We start from the raw sequence: 22,013 nt of genomic DNA on the forward strand, positions 1-22,013 counted from the left end.
TCAGCCAGAGACAAAAGCATTTCCACAAACGAGAAGCAACTCTTGTAAGGCAACCGAGCACCAGAGCAGCTCTGCGGGGCCGATGGCTCCGTCCTGCGGCCGCTCAGGCTCCCACCCGGCCGGGCTCGTGCTCCTCAGCAGCTGTAGCAGAAGCTTCTCCGGGGAGAGCTGCTCCCAAAGCAGCACGGTGCTGGTGGGCACCAGAGCCAGCAGCTCCACCAGCCCGATGGCCGCAGGGGTCGGGCAGGCTGGCAGCAGCTGTCTGCCAGTGCTTGCTTTGAAACTGGACCCACAGCTGAACTGGGAGGAGTGAGATCAGCCAGGGTTGAACGGGGCAGCGAAAGTCTCCCGTCTCTCTCGTTTGGCTGCTCCTCAAAGATGCATCCCTGAAAGGGCTCCTTTGGGGGGGCATTCCTGCTGCCCCCCGCCCCCCAAAAGGGGAACCCCCTTGCAGGTCTCTGACAGCACGCCTTGGTGCCGTCTGCCCTGGCAGCCGGGGCGAGGAAGGTGCCGGCTCTCCCCACCACGGCCGGCACCGTGCATCAGCCAGGGCCTGCTGCGTGGGTTTCCACAGTCTGGCCTCAGCTCTGCCCCGGCAGAGATGGAGGGGACAAAACACTCCATCCCACACGTGTTACTCGTCAGGGCTATGGTTAGGGTGACTGGAAAAAATGAGCGCCATACATCTGACCCACCTCCAGCCTCTGCTGCCTGCTCAGGCGCTTGCTGAGCCACCGGACCGCCGCAGACCCCGGGTGACAGCGCCAGAGGCAGGTCTCTGCCCAGCCACGGACAGGCAGCAGCCACCCTGGCAGCCCTCGCCACCCACTCTACACGCTGGCCCCTCTGTACAGAACTGCTGAGCAAAGGCAGCAGCTCCCAGGCCACACCTAACTCTGCAAGCAGTGCAAGATGCTCCAAATAACGAAGAGTGCTACTGCGGCCTCGCTCGTGGCTCTGGACCCGCTCCAGCCTGTTCTTCTGGATCAAATTATTTCGGCAATGCCTGCTTGTACTGGGTTTGTGTGGCAAGGCCTTGGTAGCAGGGAGGCTACAGGTGCAGCTTCTGTGAGAAGACTCCAGGAGCTGCGCCCACGTCAGGCAGAGCCAGTGCCAGCCGGCTCCAAGGCTGAGACCGTCAGCACCAGCGGCAGCGCCCCGGGGACAGCGTATTTAAGAGCGGGGGTAAAACTGCTACGCAAGAGCAGCAGGGAGAGAGGAGGGAGAGTGTGTGAGAAACCACCATGCAGACACCACGGGGATGAGGCAGAAAAGTCATGCGTGAGGCTGAGCCTGGGAAGAAGGGAGGGGTCAGGGTAAGGTGGGTTTAGATTTGTTTTTATTCCTCATTATCCTACTCTGGTTGCCAATAGATTAATTTCCCCACGTCACATCTGTTTTGCCCGTGATGGTAACTGGTAAGTGGTCTCCCTGTCCTTATCCCGACCCAGCAGCTCTCCATCGTATTTCCCCCCCCCGTCCTGTTGATGGAGGGGGGGGTGATGGACCAGCTCTGTGGGTGCCTGGCCAAGGGTGACAGCCCACTGTCACCGAAACAAGGCTCAGTTCGGGCACTGGCTGGACTGCAGGCTCGCTGCCGCTAGCCTTGTCCCCATCAAGCAGCATGTTTGAGAATGTCCACAGCCACTGTAACGACAGTGCACACACTCCCACTGCATTAAGCCATACAACACTTCTATTTAGGGCTAAAGACCTTGCTGGCATCTAATTAACACACAGATTTTGCAATTTATTGCACAGCAGGGCTGCAACACAACCAGGTACGACATGGCATTAATTCTCATCCCAGCCCCAAGCGGCACCAGGGAACACGTGTGAAGGAGAGCAGCCGGCAGCCTGCCGTGCTCCCCAGCCCCAACCAGCCCCCCTCCTCGCCCAGCACCAGCCACCACGGGCTTGTCAGAAGCACCCTTCTTATCACAGGCTTTTTCACACTTGTTTTCAATGCTTTAATGAGCTTCCTCAGGTTGAAGGGGCATAGCTACTCCCAGGAGGCCAACAAGACATGTTTGGGCAGCTCAAGTTGCCCAAGTCGCATGCAGAAGGAGGTATAAATTAAAGCTAACTTAATGGGAATTCACAGCAGTGAAGGTCGGCCACGATTTAGCAGCAGCTTTCTGCTTGCTCTGCCTCCACCCACCACAGCAACACCACGCACACAGTGCTGTTAATAACAGCTCTCACACATGACTCTATTTCTGTGTACTTCGCTTCACCTTTCCTATATTTTATGCAAAGTCCTTCAAGACTTACTTCATCAAGGCAGAGCTTACCCCCTGAGTTTTAGTAATTACACAACAGATTTGATATAGAATTTCAGCTAATGGAGCCAAAATGCGTGTATACGTGGATGCAGTGCCTGCCTACAGCGGTACCGGCCTGCAGGTGCAGAGGTGTCTCGGCTGACAAAAGAGGGTTCCTGTCACACCACCGCTAACCAAAATGCTTCAGTGCAGGGTGCAAGACAGAGCAGCTCACATGTGAGGTCAAGCTCAAGAATATTCCCATTATTATCGATAAAAGACTATATTTATTTTATTCAAAAAACTATTAGCTTGGATTTTGCCAAAATAATTTACACAACAGAAGCATCCCACACAGAGATGGTCCAACTCTGCCTGACGTTTGCAGTATTTCACAGGAGACGGCTCCCCACACGTCAGTGTCAGATGTGGCAAGTGCCTGCTGCAGGTCCGTACAGCTGCTGCATCCCACCGCCACCAGCTTACTGTGTCCTAAATGTGCTCACCACCACTTCTCTGCTGAGCAGGTACCACGAAGCAAGGCTCTGCTTCTTGCCCATCAAGACTCCTTCCCCAGCTAGGCACCACCAAAACCCCTGGCTAATTCAAAAGGGCTCGCCAAGAGTGACTGGGAGCCACCACACCCCTGAAGACAGAGTGCAGGGACCCCCCGAAAACCAAAGGCAGAGGTTTGTGATCAGCACATGAAGACTAAAGTACTCGATGAGCAGCGAGTGCTGCTCTGAGCACCAGCCCTGCAGGCAGCTAAGAGGGAGCTCTGTTTCCAGCCGACCTCCATCAACAGGGCAGACCGGCTACTGCCGCTGTGACCCTGCCCTTCCACAGACAGCCCACATTCATCTCACCATGCTCTCTTATTTAACAGTACTTTCCCCCTGCAAACAAGTTTTCACTCTTCCAGTTTAACGACTGTGTTCCTCGGGTGTTTAGTCGCTGGAGTCCACAGGGAAAGCCTGCAACAGCCTGGGGTAAGAGCAGACTGCTGCCTCCAGGCCATGGTGTGCATCCAGCTTCCGCAGGAACAGCAGCCTGGGCAGAGGGCAGCTGGTGGGGGACACTGAGGACAGCTGTGCTGGACTCCCAACAGCTAGCATGACTTCTCTTCCACATAAAAAAAAATAGTTATAAAAACCCCCTTTCCCTTGAGGAATGGTTTGGCTCAGCCCAATACCGACACCTCAGAGCTGGTGACAGGGAAGGAGTCCATAAACCAATGTCCTGTGCTACAGATTTCATCTCATGTCAGTCTTCCCTGAGGGAGATGCTCTTCATCCTCAGGCACAGAGGGACTCACCAGCTGCAGGCTGGGCCACAGACTCCCTGGGAGCTCATCGTGAACCAGCCAGAGCACTCCTTGCATTTCCACTCTCCTGAGGGAACGTACCTCCTTCCCACAGCCAGGCCAGAGCGTTTCAACGATGCAGAGATGACAGCAGACCCAGGCACCGCTATGGCTGTCTCTGCTCACAGTCACTTCCTGCTTAGCTTCGCGGAGTCTTCCCTTCTAAGCAGCTCGTCACCAAGTCGCCCCATCTTCTTAGCACAGTGCTGAGGCCCAGCAAAATCACTAGGTGAAAGACTTCACCATGCTTACCATATGATCGACTCCACACGCAACATCCACCACCTCACCGGGCACAGTCACCTGGATCAGACACACAAGAGCAGATTATTTCTCCAGCTGGTACTCTGCACCTAGCATTTCCTATTTCTCATTCTCCTTCTGCTTAACACGCCAGTTGGCTTCACAGGGACTTGTACCAATCAAAGCGCCATCTTGAAAACCCAGAGAAAGCAAGATTCAGCACCAGACATGCTTGTGCATTGAGCTGTGAAATACTCCCCTTCTCCCTTCGCAGAAACACGTAAGCCTTCGGAAGGACAGAAAGAGAGGGCTCACTAGCAGACAGCGAGGAGACTTTGGCCTCAGCCCATCTGTTCCACAGCAGAAACAGCGTGACCAAGCAGGGAGTAATCCAGACAGCAGGAAGAGGATCTGCCCAAGCCCCACAAGGATTTGCCTTTTCTCTCGTCAACAAGGACTGGAACAAGGCGAAAGCTCAACTCCGCCCAAGGCAGTTTTAGCCCTGATGCTCAGCAGACCCTGCTTGCTCACTATAGTGTAGCTGTAGCTCACCCACTTAAAGTTCAAACTCAAGAAAAGTAAAGGCTACAAACCCAAATTTTTCCTTAGAGCTAAGGGAGAGAAAAGACGACGAGTTCTAGGGCAGGAGGTCACAGACAAGTACCCCAGTAACTGCCCCTGTTTTGGTCCATTGCCACAGCACTGTCAGACAGGAGCTGGCTGTTCGAGGGAGCACAGCCCTCTATGTCCACACATGGGGAAACCTGGACTTGCCACGCTTGGTGAATTCAGACCCCACTCAGCTGCAGCAGTGTCACTTTAGGCAAAAGCTCCAGAGCTGGTCTTTTTTTTTTTGTCCATTTTTAGAAGGAGAAAGCATGCTAAAGCAACACATCCACTGCAAGTTCAGACACATGGAAAGGGACTCTAGGGTGGTCCAACTGATTGCCTCCCTCCTCTCCGACTTGGCCCCAACAGAGACTGGGAACATCTGTTGGGCTGAGTGCTGAACTCCAGAGCCAAAGACTTCTCTACACCCACAGAGTCTGGCTCTCCGAGCCATCTGACAGAAGGCAGTGGAACTGGAAGCATTGCGAAACAGCTATGAAAACAGTTCAGTGGCTAAGGATCTCCTACTGTAACTACAGTCAGGCCAGTGACCCTCCTCCATAGCTGCTTGACTTGGAGGAGGAGTGGGGGAAAGCAGCCCACTGCTGTGTGGACCTGCTGCCACTACAGTCTGACCACCATGACTGAAACATTCACCTAATTTAGGTGTGTAATGCAAGTCTTTTGGGTCACAGATGACCAATACGGGTGGTTGCCTGTGCAGCACATACAAAAACAAAGCGCTGGTGAAAAGGGGAGGGAAGAAGCAACAGGGGTAGCAGGTAGAAGACTGCAGACAGGAGGAAGGTAAGAGCTGTTTAGAAGTGATGGCACAGCACCAGATTTTGCTTTGGGATCTGAAATCTATAGTGAAACAGTAGCATCAGAAGACTCAAAAAATGTACTAAAAACCTCCATCCCTAAGCTGGGTAGGCAAGGATCTCTTGGAAACAAAGCAGTTCTACAGTCATCTTAGTTCATCTTTCACTTCTTTCAAAATTACTCAACAAAACCAGGCAGCGTATGATTTCTCTTGCCTTCATGATAACAAAGACTAGCTGAAGAATATGCTCTTGGCCTTAACACTACTATCCTTACCCTCCATGGGAAATACTGGTCTTCCTTTCTTCCAGTTCCCAGGCACCCTCTTAGATTCTTGCCCCACACAAACAGTTCTCCTCTGTCTATACAGGGGAAAAAAAGAATAAAACGAATAAAATAGGACAGAGTCATTAAAAAGGAAGAATTCTATTTGTGATGCTGGCAAGTGTGGCTATAGTGCTTCTGGGAGTATAAAGGGTGACACATGCAGCATGAAAGCCATCAAGTTTAGTTCCAAGCACAGTAAACGTACTTGTGCTTGGGGAAAATGATGCCTAATGAGCAGGACAAGCAGTAAGTTCTGGGCACAAGTCTTTGCTTCTTCCTCCTACAGCTCTTGCTTTGCAATTTTATTTGAAGAAAGAGTGCAGCAGAAGAGATTCCAGGGCATGGAAGTGGTGAGGTGAATCATTTGTGCTGGAGTTAGACAATTACAGCTGACCCACATCAGCTACCAGCACAGCAAACGGGGTAAGCAAGGCAGTGAAATCCGTCCCAAGCCATCACCTGGGGACTGGTTACTCAGCTGCCTGACAGAAGTGACCTTCTAATGACAACTGGGGAAAGAACTTGTTTTCAACAGAGTTGGAGAGTTTTAAGCTACTCAAAGCATGTAGATCTCAGAAGTGTTCAGACCAGCCCTACAACAGAGACAACCAAATCAAACTATAATGTAAGCACAATTTAATTGGCACGCAGTCTCTAACACTTCCTGAATAGCAGGGGAGAACAGTTGCAAGCACCCTGTACCCTGACCGACACCATCGTGCCAACCAATTCCGCGGGAAGGACCAAGCACACTGGCACCGGGCACTGGGAGTACGCTACGACTTTCCCTACAAAGTACACAGGTTTTTTCTGCTGCTGCCCTCTGCTGCCCATTTTTAAGTGACCTTCAAATCCAGAACTTCCTTTAAAGGCCGGTATCAAGTACGTGGTGTACATACCAAAGCATCACACCCTTAGCATATCAAATGTGTAGGTTCTCCCATCTCAGATTGCTACCTGAATCGGTCAGAAGAGCCAAGAAACCCTGGCATCTACCTCTGACTTAGACTCTCTGTTTTTGTTTGTCCATTTATCACACGAATTCCTGCTGCTTCTGAAGTGCGACTGACATTCTATAAAAGGAAATGAAAAAGCCTTCCCAGGCTTCCTGTTTGAAAGAAATTTTGTTTGCTTTAGAAGAACAACACTTTCTTAATTAAAGCATAAGTTAGTCCTAAAAATCACAGGTATGTAATAGCCATATGTTCACACTGTAATAAACTTTATCACACCAGTACCTATGTTGGAAATGATGCTGACAACTGTAAACACGCTGCCCGCCCCTCCTGTTGCATCCCAGTGCACTTTAAGATTAAAGGAAGATGGGCAGGGGTTTTTTTGAATTTTAACTACCAGTAATTTAGCAATGCGACTTCTCCATGACAGTAGGACTAGAAACTTACTTGTAAGTGCTGCAAAATGGCTGAGTCCACAGCGAACGTGAGCAACACGGATGTCCGGACTGAAGTCCGACCAGCCAAAAAGACTGGGTGGGATCATCTCTGGCACTGCTGTCTCTATTAGGCTTGGTCCTTTCCCAAGAATTCCATATCCCCAGACAAAAACATTTCCGTCTTCTGCATTACAATAAGAACACATTCTGTAAGAAAGTCTGTGCTTGTGAAATTCATGCCATGACCGAGAGTTAATCAGATCCAAACGGATATTTTCCTTACTCCTAGAGCAGTCTAGCACCTTCTGATTATTTAAAATTAGCAAACAATACATTCCCATCCAAATGTCTTGATTTTTTCCTAAGCTGCGCAAGCAGATCAAGCTTCACATGCAAAACTTTCATGGGGAAATCATACAAACATAGTGTGGGCTGGATAAAATCTTTCCGCTTACTGACTGATGGGACAGAGGTTGAGCGTTTTATTATCACTGCTTTTTCCTTTGAGGCATGGCCAAACCAGTGGTAGGCTTGTCGCTCTGCCTGGCGTTCTGCCTTCAGCTGGGTGCCTGGGAAAGGCAGCAGCTGGACAGCGTAAGACAGAGTAAGTTGCTATGTCTGCTGGCTCTGTTCCCTTCAGACTAGAAGCTCAAATGTCCCGCCATCACAACCACTGCATCATGTATATGAACATCTTCCTTGAGATGATTCCTCATAAAAGTAGTACAATCCTCTCCCTCATTCCTTTACTCAGTGACTTTGAAGCTGTGCTCCCCTGACCACTGGCAATCCAAAGCAGCATTCACAAAGAAGCCTGCTGCAGAGTTCCACTGTTCTCAGAATTCTCTACCTTCCAGCCTGGTTTATCAAGATTTATTTAGGTCAGATTCAGATTGAGTGTGAAGGGCCCTTCTTTCTCCCTAAATCCATCTTCAAAATAGGCCACACATGGCCCATGTGATCAGCAAACAAGGGATCAGAACAGCAAGCAGCAACCATGCTCTTGTTCTAGTTAAGTGCTCACAACAGCATGTACTGGAAGCAATGCTCTGCAGCTAGCGAAAATAACTCCCCCAGTACACTCTTAAATCACAGGTTTCTCAGTCTCCCAGCTTTCCTCGTAACAGACAGTACTCCCCTGCTCCCAGTGAACAAGAAGCTCGCTCCACGATGTCACAATCCATCTAGTGCATGGCTTTGCACTGAAGAGGACAAGTGTAAAAGTGAACACACCTGTTAGCACAAGATTGCCAGTCCCTCCACATGCAGCCTCCTTTATCTTCCCGATCTTGAACGGCAAATGTCTGGGAACATTCACCTGTATGAGGTTGCAAGAGAGTCATTACAGACAAGATAATAAACTGCTAACTAGACAGAGGTTTTTAACTTGTTCTCTAGTTCGGGTTAGAGCTCACACACCCTGAATTCCTGACAACTTCTACTGCCTGAATAGCAGAATGAATGCAAGTCCCAAGATTAAAAAAATTACATGAAATTCATTAAGGCCAAGAGTGCAGACAAAGTGGAAGAAGTCACCCACTGGAAAGCTTACATGCGTGGCAACAAAGCTGGGAATGTTTAAGGTCTGCTTATATCCCTGGCTCTCTAAGTCAGACAGAATGGGAACATCAACAGGCGAGCACGTTTGCAAATTTTTACCATGGACAAGAATGCTAAAATTTGGTCCACAGTGGCATTTTTGAACACACTAGGGAAAAATCACTCAAAGAATATCACTCATATTTGGTACAGTTCAATACAACAGAAACCTACATGGCTTGATGGATGTGAACAGTGACCTCATTTCACAAGTAACATCCAGCTCTGCTATTCCACAATTTGGACTTTATCTCTATTGTACCTAAAACTTCACTTTGCCAAACACACCATTCATCATCCATTTCAGACCCCTCTGACCTCCATCGAGCACCCAGCCAGGAAACTACGACACTGCTTAACCTGGTCATTGTCTTCAGGCCTTACAGGTCTTCTTAACTAGCCCTACAGTAAGGATACATCAGGAGAGGCACCGGAAACAAAGGTACATATTTTACTAAGCCATAGTAACACAATTGTCTGCTTTTAGCCTTCTACCAAGAACAGCTTGGGTATTAATTCCCTGACTCCCTTTTCTACACTAACTGTAAGAGGAGACCATCTGCCTAATTATCTCAGTACTATAATGTCAAGTCAGCACTATATTCTTGCCCCACATCAGTTTGCTCCAGAAAAACTTCTGTGACGCTGCGATTTGTTTAGGACTCATCCATAAACCTACTAAGGACGTTCATGAAAAATTCACCAACATACATGTTGACTGGAAGGGACTTCCAAGGGTCATCTGGACCAACACCATGGTCAAAGCAGGACCACTCAGAATTCTGTATTAGTCAGCCAGAAGACCAATTCCTGTCCCGAAATCAGCACAAGCACTTGCGTTGGATCTCAGTTTGGTGTGAAGTCCATGGGATGGGGAAAGGACAGCACAGGGTATACTCTTCCTTTATAAGAACTAACAAACTGGGGTGAGGTGACACAACCCTTTGCCTGTCAATAGCTGGGAAGCATGCTGCCCTAAAGCTACATAAACATTTCAGACAGACTGGATTTGTAAGCACAGGTAAAACCAGCCTGCCAGTGGTGTTACTTTATATTGATTTATACCGCTGTCAAAAGAACCCTGAGCAGGGAGAAGTGTGTAATTTTTAACTCTGTGCACAGCACCTGAACGTGTAAAAACACGCACCCAGGCCAACTGACCTGTGTGGTTTCTGTGACAGAGGCCAACTGCAAGTATTCTGAATTTCCCCAACCAAAGACGTCTCCTTCGTCTGAAACAGCCAGACAGCAGTCTCCGTAGGAAGAGACCTGGATAATGTTTACTCCAGCAATGTCACCATGTAGCTTAGTAGGAACACTGGTGATGTTATAGTGTCCAAGACCTGAAAGGAAAAAAGTAGAAAGATAATAAAAAATTTATTTCCAGACATACTTTTAATGACTACACAGGACCATTTTGTCATGTTATAACCCAATTACCCTTCCTCCAAAAGAAATCTGTCTGTATCTCAACCACCAGCTTCAATGGACAAGCAGCCACAAACACCAGTTCTAGAAGTCAAGCGACCTCCCTACAGTGATACCTTTGGCCTGGCCAGAGATCCCGTGCTAAGACAGCAGTAGCTTCCAAAGGTGTCTCTCAGTTCAAACGGAGCAAGAAGCTGAACAGACCCTGAAATGAGCATCAGGAAGGCAAACAGAACCAGGAAGCTAACCTTCCCACACCGCTTCCACATCCCTTCACAAGCTTCAAACAGTAGGCACATTCTCCTCAGACTGCATGCCTGGATCGCCAGTGTGGCATCCTAAAGCTCCTCCAAAAATGAAGTGGCTTGTCTCAGTTTGGTTAGACAAGAGTACTGAGAACATCTGCGCACAGCTGAAAACATACCAGCCCCTTTCTGTCCACACATGCACAACAAACACACACCACAAGCTCTGAATTAGGAAAGCTTGCCACATTCATCAATTCACTGAAATACAAGCTGAGCTGAGCTCCTACCTGTTTGCCCATCAGCTCCCCATCCACACGCGTAGACAGTACCTTTCTTGGTTCTGAACAGACTGTGGTCCTGCCCACACACAACCTGCACACAAACAAAAAGCCAGTGCTGGTCAGGAAAGGTCACATATTCAGAACTGATTTAATGAAGCAGACACATTGAGCAATGAATGACAATGCCCATCAGCTCAGATTTTGACATTTCTCTCCGGATCAAGTGGCTCTACAGACAGGGAAGGCTAAGAACAGCATGACACAGCACAGAAAACAGCTGAATTTTCTTTGTGGAAAGTGATGCTGCAGCCAATTTGCTCTGAGAACCTAAATAAGGCCTAGTTAACAGAAAGCTCGATTCAGCAGTGCGACACAATAAAACAGTAAAGAGTAAATAAGAGATCTCCCTTCCCAGAGTGCTGCTACATGGCACTCGATGCCAGCTACAAACTGCTATTGATTCCTTGCCATGTAAGCACTCTAGGAACACATCTGTTCTCAAATCGACATTTATGTTGAGCTAGCAATCATGTCTGCCACAGGCTTGGCACGAATTAAAGCCAAGATCTTCAAAAGCAGACATTAAAAATTAGCCAAAGATTAAAAGAATTTAATCCACAAGTTAAGAGATAGAATACCAAGAACATTAAATGCATAACTGCTGTCATCAAAGTACAAACAGGTACCAATTATTCAACACCCCTGAAAAAATAATGAAAAATCCAAGCAGAAGTTTACAAGCCTAATTCAAAACACCACTAGGAGCACACACTCATCACACAGACCTAAACGAATGACCCTTGCTTTCTAGCATGCTGCATGGAACAGGAGCAACATTTGCCCACAGAGTACTGACAGTGGCACAGACATACAAGCGAACTACTCCTGTGCCTGGAAATACTGCAGCTGTGTGCAGACTCAGCAGCATTGGTGCTGCTCTGCAATCCTCTGCTCTCCTCGAAAGCTGCCCTAGGGAAATGCTGGCTAGTCTAAGTGGGCAGTCTCAAAGATCTCACATTTGAAATGGGGAAGACAAATTTCAAAATAAAACAGTTCAATTGATATAAAAGTGACAAAGGGGAACAAGAGCAAGAAATCAAGACAGGAAGAGATGATGCATCAAAACAACTTCCCTGCCGAGCAGGTGTTATCTAGAAGTCGAGCAAGCAAATACCGCATTGGCATTCCCAAACTCTTCAGTAAGTTCAGACCCTGCATTGCCAGTTGCAACTGCTCTGCAGAGGCATGGAGCTAAATGCCACCTTGTGCTTTGTATAAGCAACCCTACAGTACATCACCTTGTCATTTCAAACAGCTTCAACTGATCTGCATACTGGCTTTTTTTCGTTACAGAATCACAGACTGTTTGAGGTTGGAACGAACCTCTGAAAGTCAGCTGGTGCGAGCCCCCTGCTCAAGCAGGACCACCTACAGCCAGCTGCCCAGGACTGTGTCCAGATGGCTTCTGAATATCTCCAAGGAGGGAGACTCCACAGCTTCCCTGGGCAACCTGTGTCAGTGCTCAGTCACAGCAAAAAAGTGTTTCCTGATGTTCAGAGGGAACCTCCTGTGTCTCAGTTTGTGCCCACTGCCTCTTGTCCTGTCACTGGGTGCCACTGAAAAGAGCCTGGCTCTGTCCTCTTTGCACCCTCCCTTCAGGTATTTATACACACTGCTCAGACACACTCCCCCAAGCCTCCTCTTTTCCAGGCTAAACAGTCCCAGCTCTCACTATTTCCTCGCAGGAGCAATGCTCCAGTCCCTTCATCACCTTAACGGCCCTTCATTGGACTCTCTCCAGTATGTCCATGTCTCTCTTGTACCGAGGAGCCCAGAAATGGACATAGCACTCCAAGTGTGGCCTCACAGTGCTGAGTAGAAGGGAAGGACCACCTCCCTTGACCTCCCAGCAACATTCCTCCTAATGCAGCCTAGGATACCATATGCCTTCTCTTCTCTACAGCAAGGGCACACTGCTGGCTCACGGTCAACCTGGTGTCCACCAAGGACTCCCGGAGCCTTTTCTGCAGAGCTGCTTCCCAGCTGGTCGGCTCCCAGCATATAGTGGTGTCTAGGGGGGAGTCCTCCCCAGGTGCAGGACTTCACCCTTCCCTTGTTGAGCTTCATGAGGTTCCCCTCAGCCCATTTCTCCAGCCTGTCGAGGTGCCTCTGGATGGCATCACCACTCACTGGTGCATCAGCCACTCCTTCCAGTTCTGTGTCATCTGCAAACTGGCTGAAGATACACTATGCCCCATCATCCAGATCGTCAGTGAAAACGTTAAACAGGATCAGACCCAGTATCAACCTCTGGGGTACACCACTAGCTACTGGCATTCAACTAGCCTTCGTGCCAATAATTACCACCCTCTGAGCTTGGTTGTTCAGCCAGTTTTCAATCCACCTTCAGAATGCAGTTCAGATGATCCTCTTACCTGGACAACTCTGCTGTCAAATTCCTTCAGCTGATGGATTAGATAGCTTTCACTGGACACCACCAAACAACCACCGAGAAGAGAAAAGGCAACACAGAGGATTTCAGAGGTCTGCAACTGAAAAACGTGAAGATAGACCTGCCTTTACCAAAAGCCATGTTGCCCTTATATATCCGAAGAGCACAGATTCACTGTAAAATTACTGCAAAAAGAAGGAAAGTAATTTTGCATTCTCTTATTTAAGAGCTGTCACTTTTCACATATAACCTCTCATGGCAATTGGGAGTGTGAGCAATCCTCAAACACATTCCCTAGTCTGCAATGAGCACAGACACTAGATAATACTGCAGCACCTATATAAAAACTACACTCAACTAGAGACTAACCAGATTTACATCCCAGAGCACAAAGAGTGTAGTATCAACATCCATTTCATTCTACCACAAAAACAGGAATTTTGAACAATCCAGTGACAAACTTGAAGCACCAAGGCAAAAAAAAAAGCTAGCTAAGTTACAGTGATTTTCTTAAAACTCTACAGGCCAAGTCTTGTGGATCACAGAGAGAGCAATCAGCAAGGTCTCTTCTAGGCCCTGCCAAGGAATGAGTAACTTTCAACACATTCCCACTACCCACTTACATCACTACTATCTTATAGAACATTTTGAGAATAAGCTTTGGTGTTGCCCACAATAACCCTGTGAAGGAGAAGCACTATAGATTCAAAAGCAGTCACAGTAAAGAGATTCAACAAAAGGATGCCTCTTTCATCATTAAATGGCATTTTTAGCACCCTCAGAAATAGCACTTGCACTCTGTGAGGCTAAAAGGGAGAAAGACCGACTACTAACACCAACTACCTCAAGCAATTTATGAAGCCTGGGTTTTCTCACTGCACCCTGTGAAAACTGTCACAGGCTGACAGCTTTCTGTCTTTTCTGAATGTGGGCAGAAGAGTGCTCGTGCCCAGCAGGGGTTTAAAGCCAGGCTGTTTATATGACGCCTGCAGCATAAAAGCCTGTTCTCAGACTCCTTAATCTTAAACGGTATCCCTCTACTAATAGATTTTTCCCAGCTGCAGGCTTTTCTGGCAGGTTGTTTTCATGCAATTATGTTTTTAACATTAAGGAAGTTCAGGATCTTCGGATTCTCACCTGTAAGTTTCATCTTCAACAATGTTCCGGCCACACTGTCCATAAGAATTGTTCCCCATGGTGAAAACTGAAAAACAATGATAAGATGCACTAATTTTATTACTGCCCAATCCCCTGAAAGCCTCTTTTCAGGTACACAAAATATTGTCATGCAGTCCTCAGTATGAAAGGTGGAACACAGTACTGTAAAAATGGGCATAAGCTTTCCTCAAACCATGTCTGCTTAAATTCAAGTGACTGAACCCACTTTCATCAACAATATCCCGGCGACACTGTCGCAGGCACAGGAGCGGTACCTGGAGCCCACTGGCTGTTTTCCAGTAATTGCCTAGTTCATCCTGCCGTTGCCAAGGAGACTCAGAAATAGATCAGTGCTCCCACAGGAGCGTGAAATGAACCAACCAACCAGCTCACCCACTGGTAAGCAGCACTGGATCACTCAGCGCAGCACTAAAGCCACTGCACCAGAGAAATCCCAGAGACATGAAGAGCCAATTCACACACAGGATCTTCTGTATAAAGGCCTATTAATTAATCACTTTTATAACTGTAGCACTCTGGGGATTCAAGGGGAAAGTAACACAGGAGTATTGGCATAGCCATCCAAAACTGAATTCAAAAACACGTCTGACTGAACAAGACAAATAGGCTACACTTAAAAGAAGCCTGGGGCTAGATAAACAAACCATATTTTGCAACACTTGTAGTAAAAAAGCTTCCAACACGTTTACAGCTTGAGCCAAGCAGAGCTCAACACATGGTTACCAGCTCAGGGCTCTCGCTCCCGGTAGCAATCTCAAAAGGCCAACAGCTACAGAATCACAGGCTGGTCGGGGTTGGCAGGGACCTCTGTGGGTCACCCAGTCCAACCCCCTGCCCAAGCAGGGTCACCCACAGCAGGCTGCACAGCACCGCATCCAGGTTATCTCCAGAGAAGGAGACTCCACAACCTCCCTGGGCAGCCTGGGCCAGGGCTCCGTCACCCTAAGAGGGAAGAAGTTCTTCCTCATCTTCAGCTGGACCTTCCTCTGCTTCAGTTTGTGCCCGTTGCCCCTTGTCTTGTCGCTGGGCACCACTGGAAAGAGTCTGGCCCCATCCTCCTGACACCCACCCTGCACATATTTATAAGCATTTCTAAGGTCCCCTCTCAGCCTTCTCTTCTTCAGGCTGAACAAGCCCAGCTCCCTCAGCCTCTCCTCGTAGGAGAATGCTCCAGTCCCCTCACCATCCTCGTAGCCTTCCGCTGGACACTCTCCAGTAGCTCTTCATCCTTCTTGAACTGGGCAGCCCAGAACTGGACACAGTACTCCAGATGGGGCCTCATTAGGGCAGTGTAGAGGGGAAGGAGAACCTCCCTCGACCTGCTGGCCATACTCCTCCTAATGCACCCCAGGATCCCATTGGCTTTCTTGGCAGCCAGGGCACACTGCTGGCTCATGGTCAACCTGTCGTCCACCAGGACACCCAGGTCCCTCTCCACAGAGCTGCTCTCCAGCAGGTCCGCCCCAAGCCCGTACTGGTGCATGGGGTTATTCTTCTCCAGGTGCAGGACCCTGCATTTGTCCTTGTTGAACCTCATCAGGTTCCTCTCTGCCCAACTCTCCAGCCTGTCCAGGTCACGCTGAATGGCAGCACAGCCTGACGGTGCATCCACCACTCCTCCCTCCTTTGGTGTCATCAGCAAACTTGCTGAGGGTACATTCTCACTCTTCATCCAGATCATTGATGAAGAAGTTAAACAAGGCTGGGCCCAGTACTGACCCCTGAGGGACACCACTAGTTACCAGCCTCCAACTAGACTCAGCGCCGCTGATGACAATCCTCTGAGTTCTGCCATTCAGCCAGTTCTCAATCCACCTCACTGACCACTCATCCAGCCCACACTTCCTGAGCTTCCCTAGGAGGATGTTACGGGAGACTGTGTCGAAAGCCTTGCTGAAGTCTAGGTAGACAACATCCATGGCTCTCCCCTCATCTACCCAGCCAGTCATGTCATCGTAGAAAGCTATTAGATTGGTCAGGCATGGTTTCCCCTTGGTGAATCCACGCTGACTACATCCTGAATCACTGCATCACATTTGCAGTGCAGAGAGCCCACCTGGGGTCTAGCTCTCAAGGACAGAAGGCAATTTTTTTTCAGACAGAAGACAATCTTTTTCAGAGCTTTCAATGAAAGCATAGTCAGGCGTAACCTGTCACCAGCACAAGTGATACTATACCTCCTTCACTGTCTGTCAGGATCAGGGAATGGGCTCTCCCACAGGACACTTGCAAGACTGTAGTCTGCTGCGGTTTCTCCAGTGGTAACGGAATCGGAGATGGTTCCAAGACATATTCATAGCCTTTAGCTTAAGGGAAAGAGAGAAATTTTAAAAGTCAGTAGCTTCCACAAAGCAAATTCATTGGATAACTGCTGATCCTGTTGTACGTACATACACTTGCTTCTATTTTGTTACCAAAGCAGATACTTTTTAGAAAGCTAAGATACTAACCAAAGTAACAGGGTGACTGGGGCTCACCATGGGGAGGAAGAAGTCAAAAGCCATAGGGATGGCTGGAGCCAACAATCACCGCCTAATCAAAAATCCACCACACCTAGAAGGCGAATGTTGTTATGGCTTCAGGTGGCCAGAACTGAGAAACAGAGGCTTTCAGCCATATGTTCAACCACTTTGGTGAATAAGGCTGGATTACTAGAGAGCTCAACATCAAGCACAAACAAAGTACTCTGTGCAACTGGGGATACTGCTAACAAGGTGTAATAGCAGCAATCACAGACAGCATGAAAAGTGAACAAAAAAATCTTAGGGCTTCATATTTAAAGAACAGTAGATTAAAGGCCCTTTCAGAAAAAGGAATGCAAGAAATACTAGCTAGCCTGGCTCCACAGGGGATAAGAGAGCTACCATTTACGAAAGAAAACGACAGAGTGTACTAGAAAAAGAAGATTTAGTAACTTGAAGAATATGTAATCAGTTACGGTTACCTGGGGGAAAAAAATAAAGGAAAAAAGAACAGCAAAACATAAATCAGTACTAGGGAAAAGGTTAAGCAGAGATAAAAAGCTTTGACATCAAAAAAAGCCATTGTAACAAGTGAAATCAAAGCCCATAGGCCCCAAAGCAGTATTCCGCTCACATATAGCAGTGCTTTAACTAGTTCTCACTGCTTTCAATTAAAAAAATAAAATAATAATAATAAAAAAAATCCCCGAAAACCCACACATAGCCTTTTACAATAAGACACTACTTGATGTGAGGAGAGGCATCACCACTGGCTGCTTGCAAATGGTGGGAGCCTGCCATGCAGTGGGGCAGGAACTGAAAAACAGCAATGTTTGTATCTGCCTGAACAGATGCGGAAGCCACACAGCAAAACCCTTTTCCTCTCTCTGTTCCTTCCAGCAGAGCCACACAGCTACTGGGATCTGTGATAATGAACTCAGTATCATCACTGAGAATACCTGAAGGATTTTAGAGAAAAGAGACAATGAGGTGGCTAATGCAGGGAAAGGTGAGAGTAAATTATTAGTAGCTTAGAAACAGATGAAGTTAGAGTATGAATACAGCCATCTAAAAGTCAGCAGATTGCAATTTCTCCTGGAAACGAAGCATCTACAGGGACACAGTGTTGGAACTAGTAGGTATCAAAGGAAGTTTGCAAAACTGAGTAACGAGCAGCACAGGCAACAGGAAGCTTGTCTGTGGGAATTTAAACATGGAGCAGCAGCAATCCCACTGATTCAGACAGCACTTTCAACAGATCCTACCAAACACTGAATGCTCCCTTACTCAGAAGGGCTCGAACTGCGTAACTATTTAATCTGTTTATGGATTCTCTGGCAAAAACAATCTGCCGGTCAGATGAAAAACAAGAAAATGACAAAACACTCCCAAGACATCAGCACTTACAGAACTAAGACAGAGTAAGAGCTGAAACCTTTAAAAGCAAAAGGGAGCGGAGGCTTCTTCTGCAGAACCTTCACTTTCCAGCTGCTGTTTAAGCGCACATACTTGTCACTTGCACACACTCCTGGAAATCTATACGGCATGCTAGCGGCAATGCACAACAGCAGCACCACTGTAAACGTCGGCGTTCTGCACAGTAGCTGCAATTGTCTTTTGGTTCTCCACAAAGTTTAATCTTTTGCCCATATGAGATGGATCCACCTCAGTGGATTATGCTCTTATACCCTACAAAGAGAAAAACTGCTTATAACATAGTTTTCCCCATTTGTTTATGGGGGAATGTTTACAAGGAGTTAGAGACAGACATTCTATAAGGGAAGTAAGTCCGCATTTTTCATATACATCTTAGGTGCAGGGTGGCAATGTTCCACAAAGGAATCATCTTAAATGCATTTGAGAGCCTGGTATAAGACAGAATGACTGAATAATGTGTTTTTCTGTCAAAATGCAAGTTGGTATTACAGTAAAAACCACCTACAGTTTCACACAAAATTCCACTGACTGTATAAAAAGATCTCTGTGAGAAAGGAAATTAGTTTATGGAAGCAAAGGCAACAGAAGGAAGCAAGCCATCTCACCAAAATCAATTTATTAATTAGTGCACTACATTGTCTACTATCACACTACAGGGATTCAAACCAACATCTTAACCAACACACACACACTTCTGCAGACTAATTAGTGACTTAGATTTCAGTTACATCCAGGCAAGAATTTTAAGTGCAGCACATAGAATGGATACATACATTAAGGGCCACAACAACGATCCAAGGGCTGGAACACCTCTCCTGTGAGGAAAGGCTGAGAGAGCTGGGGTTGTTCAGCATGCAGAAGGGAAGGCTGTGGGGAGACCGTACAGCAGCCTTACAGTACTTACAGAGGGCCTATAAGAAAGATAGGGACAGGCTTTCTAGCAGGGCCTGTTTTGACATGACAAGGGGTAATAGTTTCAAACCAAAAGAGGGGAGATTTAGACTGGATATATGGAAGAAATTTTTTACAATGAGGGCGGTAGAACACTGGTACAGGTTGCCCAGAGAGGTGGGAGAGGCCCCACCCCTGGAAACATTCAGGGCCAGGCTGGACGGGGGCTGTGAGCAACGTGATCGAGCTGAACATGTCCCTGCTCACTGCAGGGGGGCTGGACTGCATGGCCTTTAAAGGTCCCTTCCAACCCAAACTCTTTTATGATTCTATACCTTAAGCAACTACAAAGCACAAAAAACCACAGCTGAGTTCCAAAAAAAGACCTCTTATAAAAAAAAAAAAAAGCACAGCCTCGCACTCTGCATCAGAGCCTCCTGGACATTTTTCAGGCCTTCTATTGCGGTTTCCCACATCACACATAACCTGTAGTGCTGCCCTGTCTTTAAGTCTTTAAAGCACCTCAATCCTTACTTCGATCTCTTATGCTTCTCTGGAATCCAAGCTGGGAATCCTTGTTCAGCCCCATGCCCCACACTTTGGTGATGTCCTTGGTATTCGAGGACAGCAGCGTGAATCCATAACCGCAGGCAGCAGAGGTTATCTTTGAGGACAAACAAAAAGCACACCGTTCAGTTATAAACTATGGCTCGGAGAAACAGGCTGCGCTCCAAGCTAGGCGTTCATCAGCATTCTTTCTTCCTTCGGCCATATCCAAACACAGCCCAAATTCACAGTGCCTTTGCAAAAATGATCAGAAGCATTCTCCAGTGCTAAGCACAATGGTGAAAACTCAAGTCCAACACTACTGCCTTAGTTCTGGCTTTGTGTGCACGTCTTTATTTTTGCACTATCTTGGACCCATTCAAACACAACAGAAAGCCCTATTTGCTGACCCGCAGCAGCAGTAGATTAAAAAAACCCAAACACAAGAGATATCAAGAGAATAGCATTCCCCGGTTTTACTCCTCTGACAAAACCAGCCCAGTATAAAAGCTGTGACCTTCTCTGACCCGGCCAGCAGAGCAGGACGTCTGAAACACACAGAGGACAGAGTAAGATGATTTCCAGCACAAGCTTCCAGTTTTGTCAAGGTGAGAGCAGCCGCCAAAGCCACTGGAAGCGCAGCCCTGTTTCTCTGGTCAGTGCTGTTGGCACTCGTGCTCTCTGACGGCTCTGACAACACAATATATATTATTGGTTTTTTTTCAAATTGTACGCTGCTGTAGTTGTACCAGAAGTCACCCTGATGCACACCGCCCTATCAACACAACAAAACCCAGTGGCGGCAGAGCCTTTATGTCCGACCGCCTGACGCCTCAGAGCCAGGAGAAGCCCGCCGCGGCTGACTGGCGCGGCCCTGCTCGAGCAGCCCCGGTATCGTTCCCCTGTCGCGACACAACAGAGCCGCCACCCCCGCGCCCACCTTCTCCTCAGTCTCCAGCCGGTAGGGCGTGGGCTGGATCCGCCGCGGCTTCTTCCAGCCCGCGTCGGGCCTCACGAAGCTGGGGACGCCCAGGGCGCCCGAGTAGCAGAAGCCCCACACGAAGACGCGGTCCTTCCGCTTGGCCGCCTTCCCCGCGTACTGGAAGACCGGGGCGGCCTCGTCGGCCTCCCTCAGGTGCCGGACGCTCCGCGGGCCCGCCGCCTTGGCCAGGCCCCTGCGGGGGACCGCCGGCAGCTGCCGCCCTCCCCTCAACGCTCCCCACATCGCCGCCCCACCTCCCCGCGCCCCTCAGGCCGCCGCCATTTTGCCGCCCGCACCGCCTCTCACCGCCCCCTACGCGCATGCGCCCGGCCGCGGCGCCGCGGTCACGTGCGGCGCGGCGCGACAGGATCTTGTCTTAAAGGGGCTACGGCTCCCTTCGCATCGGGTGGGGCCCGCCCCGCTGCGGACCGGATCTGGATCTAAATCTGAACCGAGACCCGGACGCAGAGCCGCACCCGGGCCCGCAATTAGATTCTAACCCAGACCCACACCCGCACCCGGACCCACACCTGGTCCCAGGCCCGGAACTGGACCCGGACCCAGACCCGCACCCACACCTAGCCAGTCTCCACCCAAAAGCCAGACCCAGACCCAAACCTAAACCCAGCTGCAGCCCCAGCTCCAGCCCATCACCTGAAACCGAAAAGAACCCCCGAAGCACACACCGTGTGGGTAGAGAGGAGAGGTTTTTATCCTGCGCAGGGCGCGAGGCGGGAGATCTCCCCACGCCAAGCGCACCCACCGGGATCCATCACCGGGTGTTCCCACACAAACGCTGCAGAAAGCTCCACCTGGTACAGTTACCCCAGCTGTCTAACGCAGGTTCCTTGTGCTGTGCACGGAGGGTCGGCTGCGGATTGTGCTGGGCCAGCAAAGTCACCCACATCTGCGTGGGGGTCTCAGAGGGTCTCTGGCAGCTGTCTGGGGCACGAGACCCCTGCTCTTTTTGTCCTCTTATGGTCATGTGCCAACCGAGGACACCTGAGTTCTTGTTTTTCTCGCCAGCTCCCTGTTTCACAGCCCCACAGCGGATGCGTGCCCTTTGTTGAGCAAGTCGGTAACCATGAGATGTTCCTTATCTGGAGTGCTGATGCTACGCAAATACTTTTTCATGAGTTACTAACTATCCTAAAATTATCACCTTATTCTTAACTATTAGTTTGCCTTATTAAAATATATCTAAATGTATGTCATCAAGGTAACAAACCCTACACCCAGACCTGGACCCAAACCCTGGCATGGCGGCAGTGGGGCCAGCGGTGATGGCACCCAGCCCTCACTCCACGCTCCCTGCTGCAGAGCCGCCCCATCCCACCATGCTGGCCCTGCTGTGATGGTCGCCGGCCCCCTGACACGGAGTCCCGACACAGCGTCCCGCCCCGGGGCAGCCAGAGGGACCAGCGCCCGCAGCCTCGGGGAGCCGCTCGCCCCTCACGCCCCGCTTGCAGCCCCCACCCCTGCCAACA

At 48.9% G+C, this 22,013-nt stretch overlaps 1 protein-coding gene across 1 annotated transcript; it reads right to left on the reverse strand.

Annotated features, from left to right (window-relative positions):
- Window positions 1-1,220: 1,220 nt before the first annotated feature.
- On the reverse strand, window positions 1,221-20,769 carry RCC1L (RCC1 like). The gene is made up of 11 exons (XM_075440385.1): window positions 20,485-20,769; window positions 19,533-19,662; window positions 16,386-16,514; window positions 14,167-14,233; window positions 13,013-13,064; window positions 10,584-10,668; window positions 9,782-9,963; window positions 8,255-8,339; window positions 7,032-7,205; window positions 5,578-5,663; window positions 1,221-3,930 (listed from the first exon to the last, which is right to left on the reverse strand). The coding sequence occupies exons 1-11, from the start codon at window positions 20,767-20,769 to the stop codon at window positions 3,853-3,855; spliced, it is 1,353 nt and encodes a 450-aa protein (XP_075296500.1). The 3' UTR covers window positions 1,221-3,852.
- Window positions 20,770-22,013: the final 1,244 nt, after the last annotated feature.

Source organism: Opisthocomus hoazin, chromosome 20, assembly GCF_030867145.1.
Source record: "Opisthocomus hoazin isolate bOpiHoa1 chromosome 20, bOpiHoa1.hap1, whole genome shotgun sequence".
NCBI lineage: Eukaryota > Metazoa > Chordata > Aves > Opisthocomiformes > Opisthocomidae > Opisthocomus > Opisthocomus hoazin.

What these genes read in the sequence shown, in the direction of transcription:
- RCC1L (XM_075440385.1), bottom strand. Translation starts at nt 20,769, where the DNA reads ATGTGGGGAGCGTTGAGGGGAGGGCGGCAGCTGCCGGCGGTCCCCCGC. An exon ending in GAGAAGCATAAGAGATCGAA is followed by an intron (nt 16,515 to 19,532) that starts GTAAGGATTGAG and finishes CTTTCCCTTAAG; the next exon opens with CTAAAGGCTATGAATATGTC. An exon ending in CCATTTTGCAGCACTTACAA is followed by an intron (nt 5,664 to 7,031) that starts GTAAGTTTCTAG and finishes TCCCCTGTATAG; the next exon opens with ACAGAGGAGAACTGTTTGTG.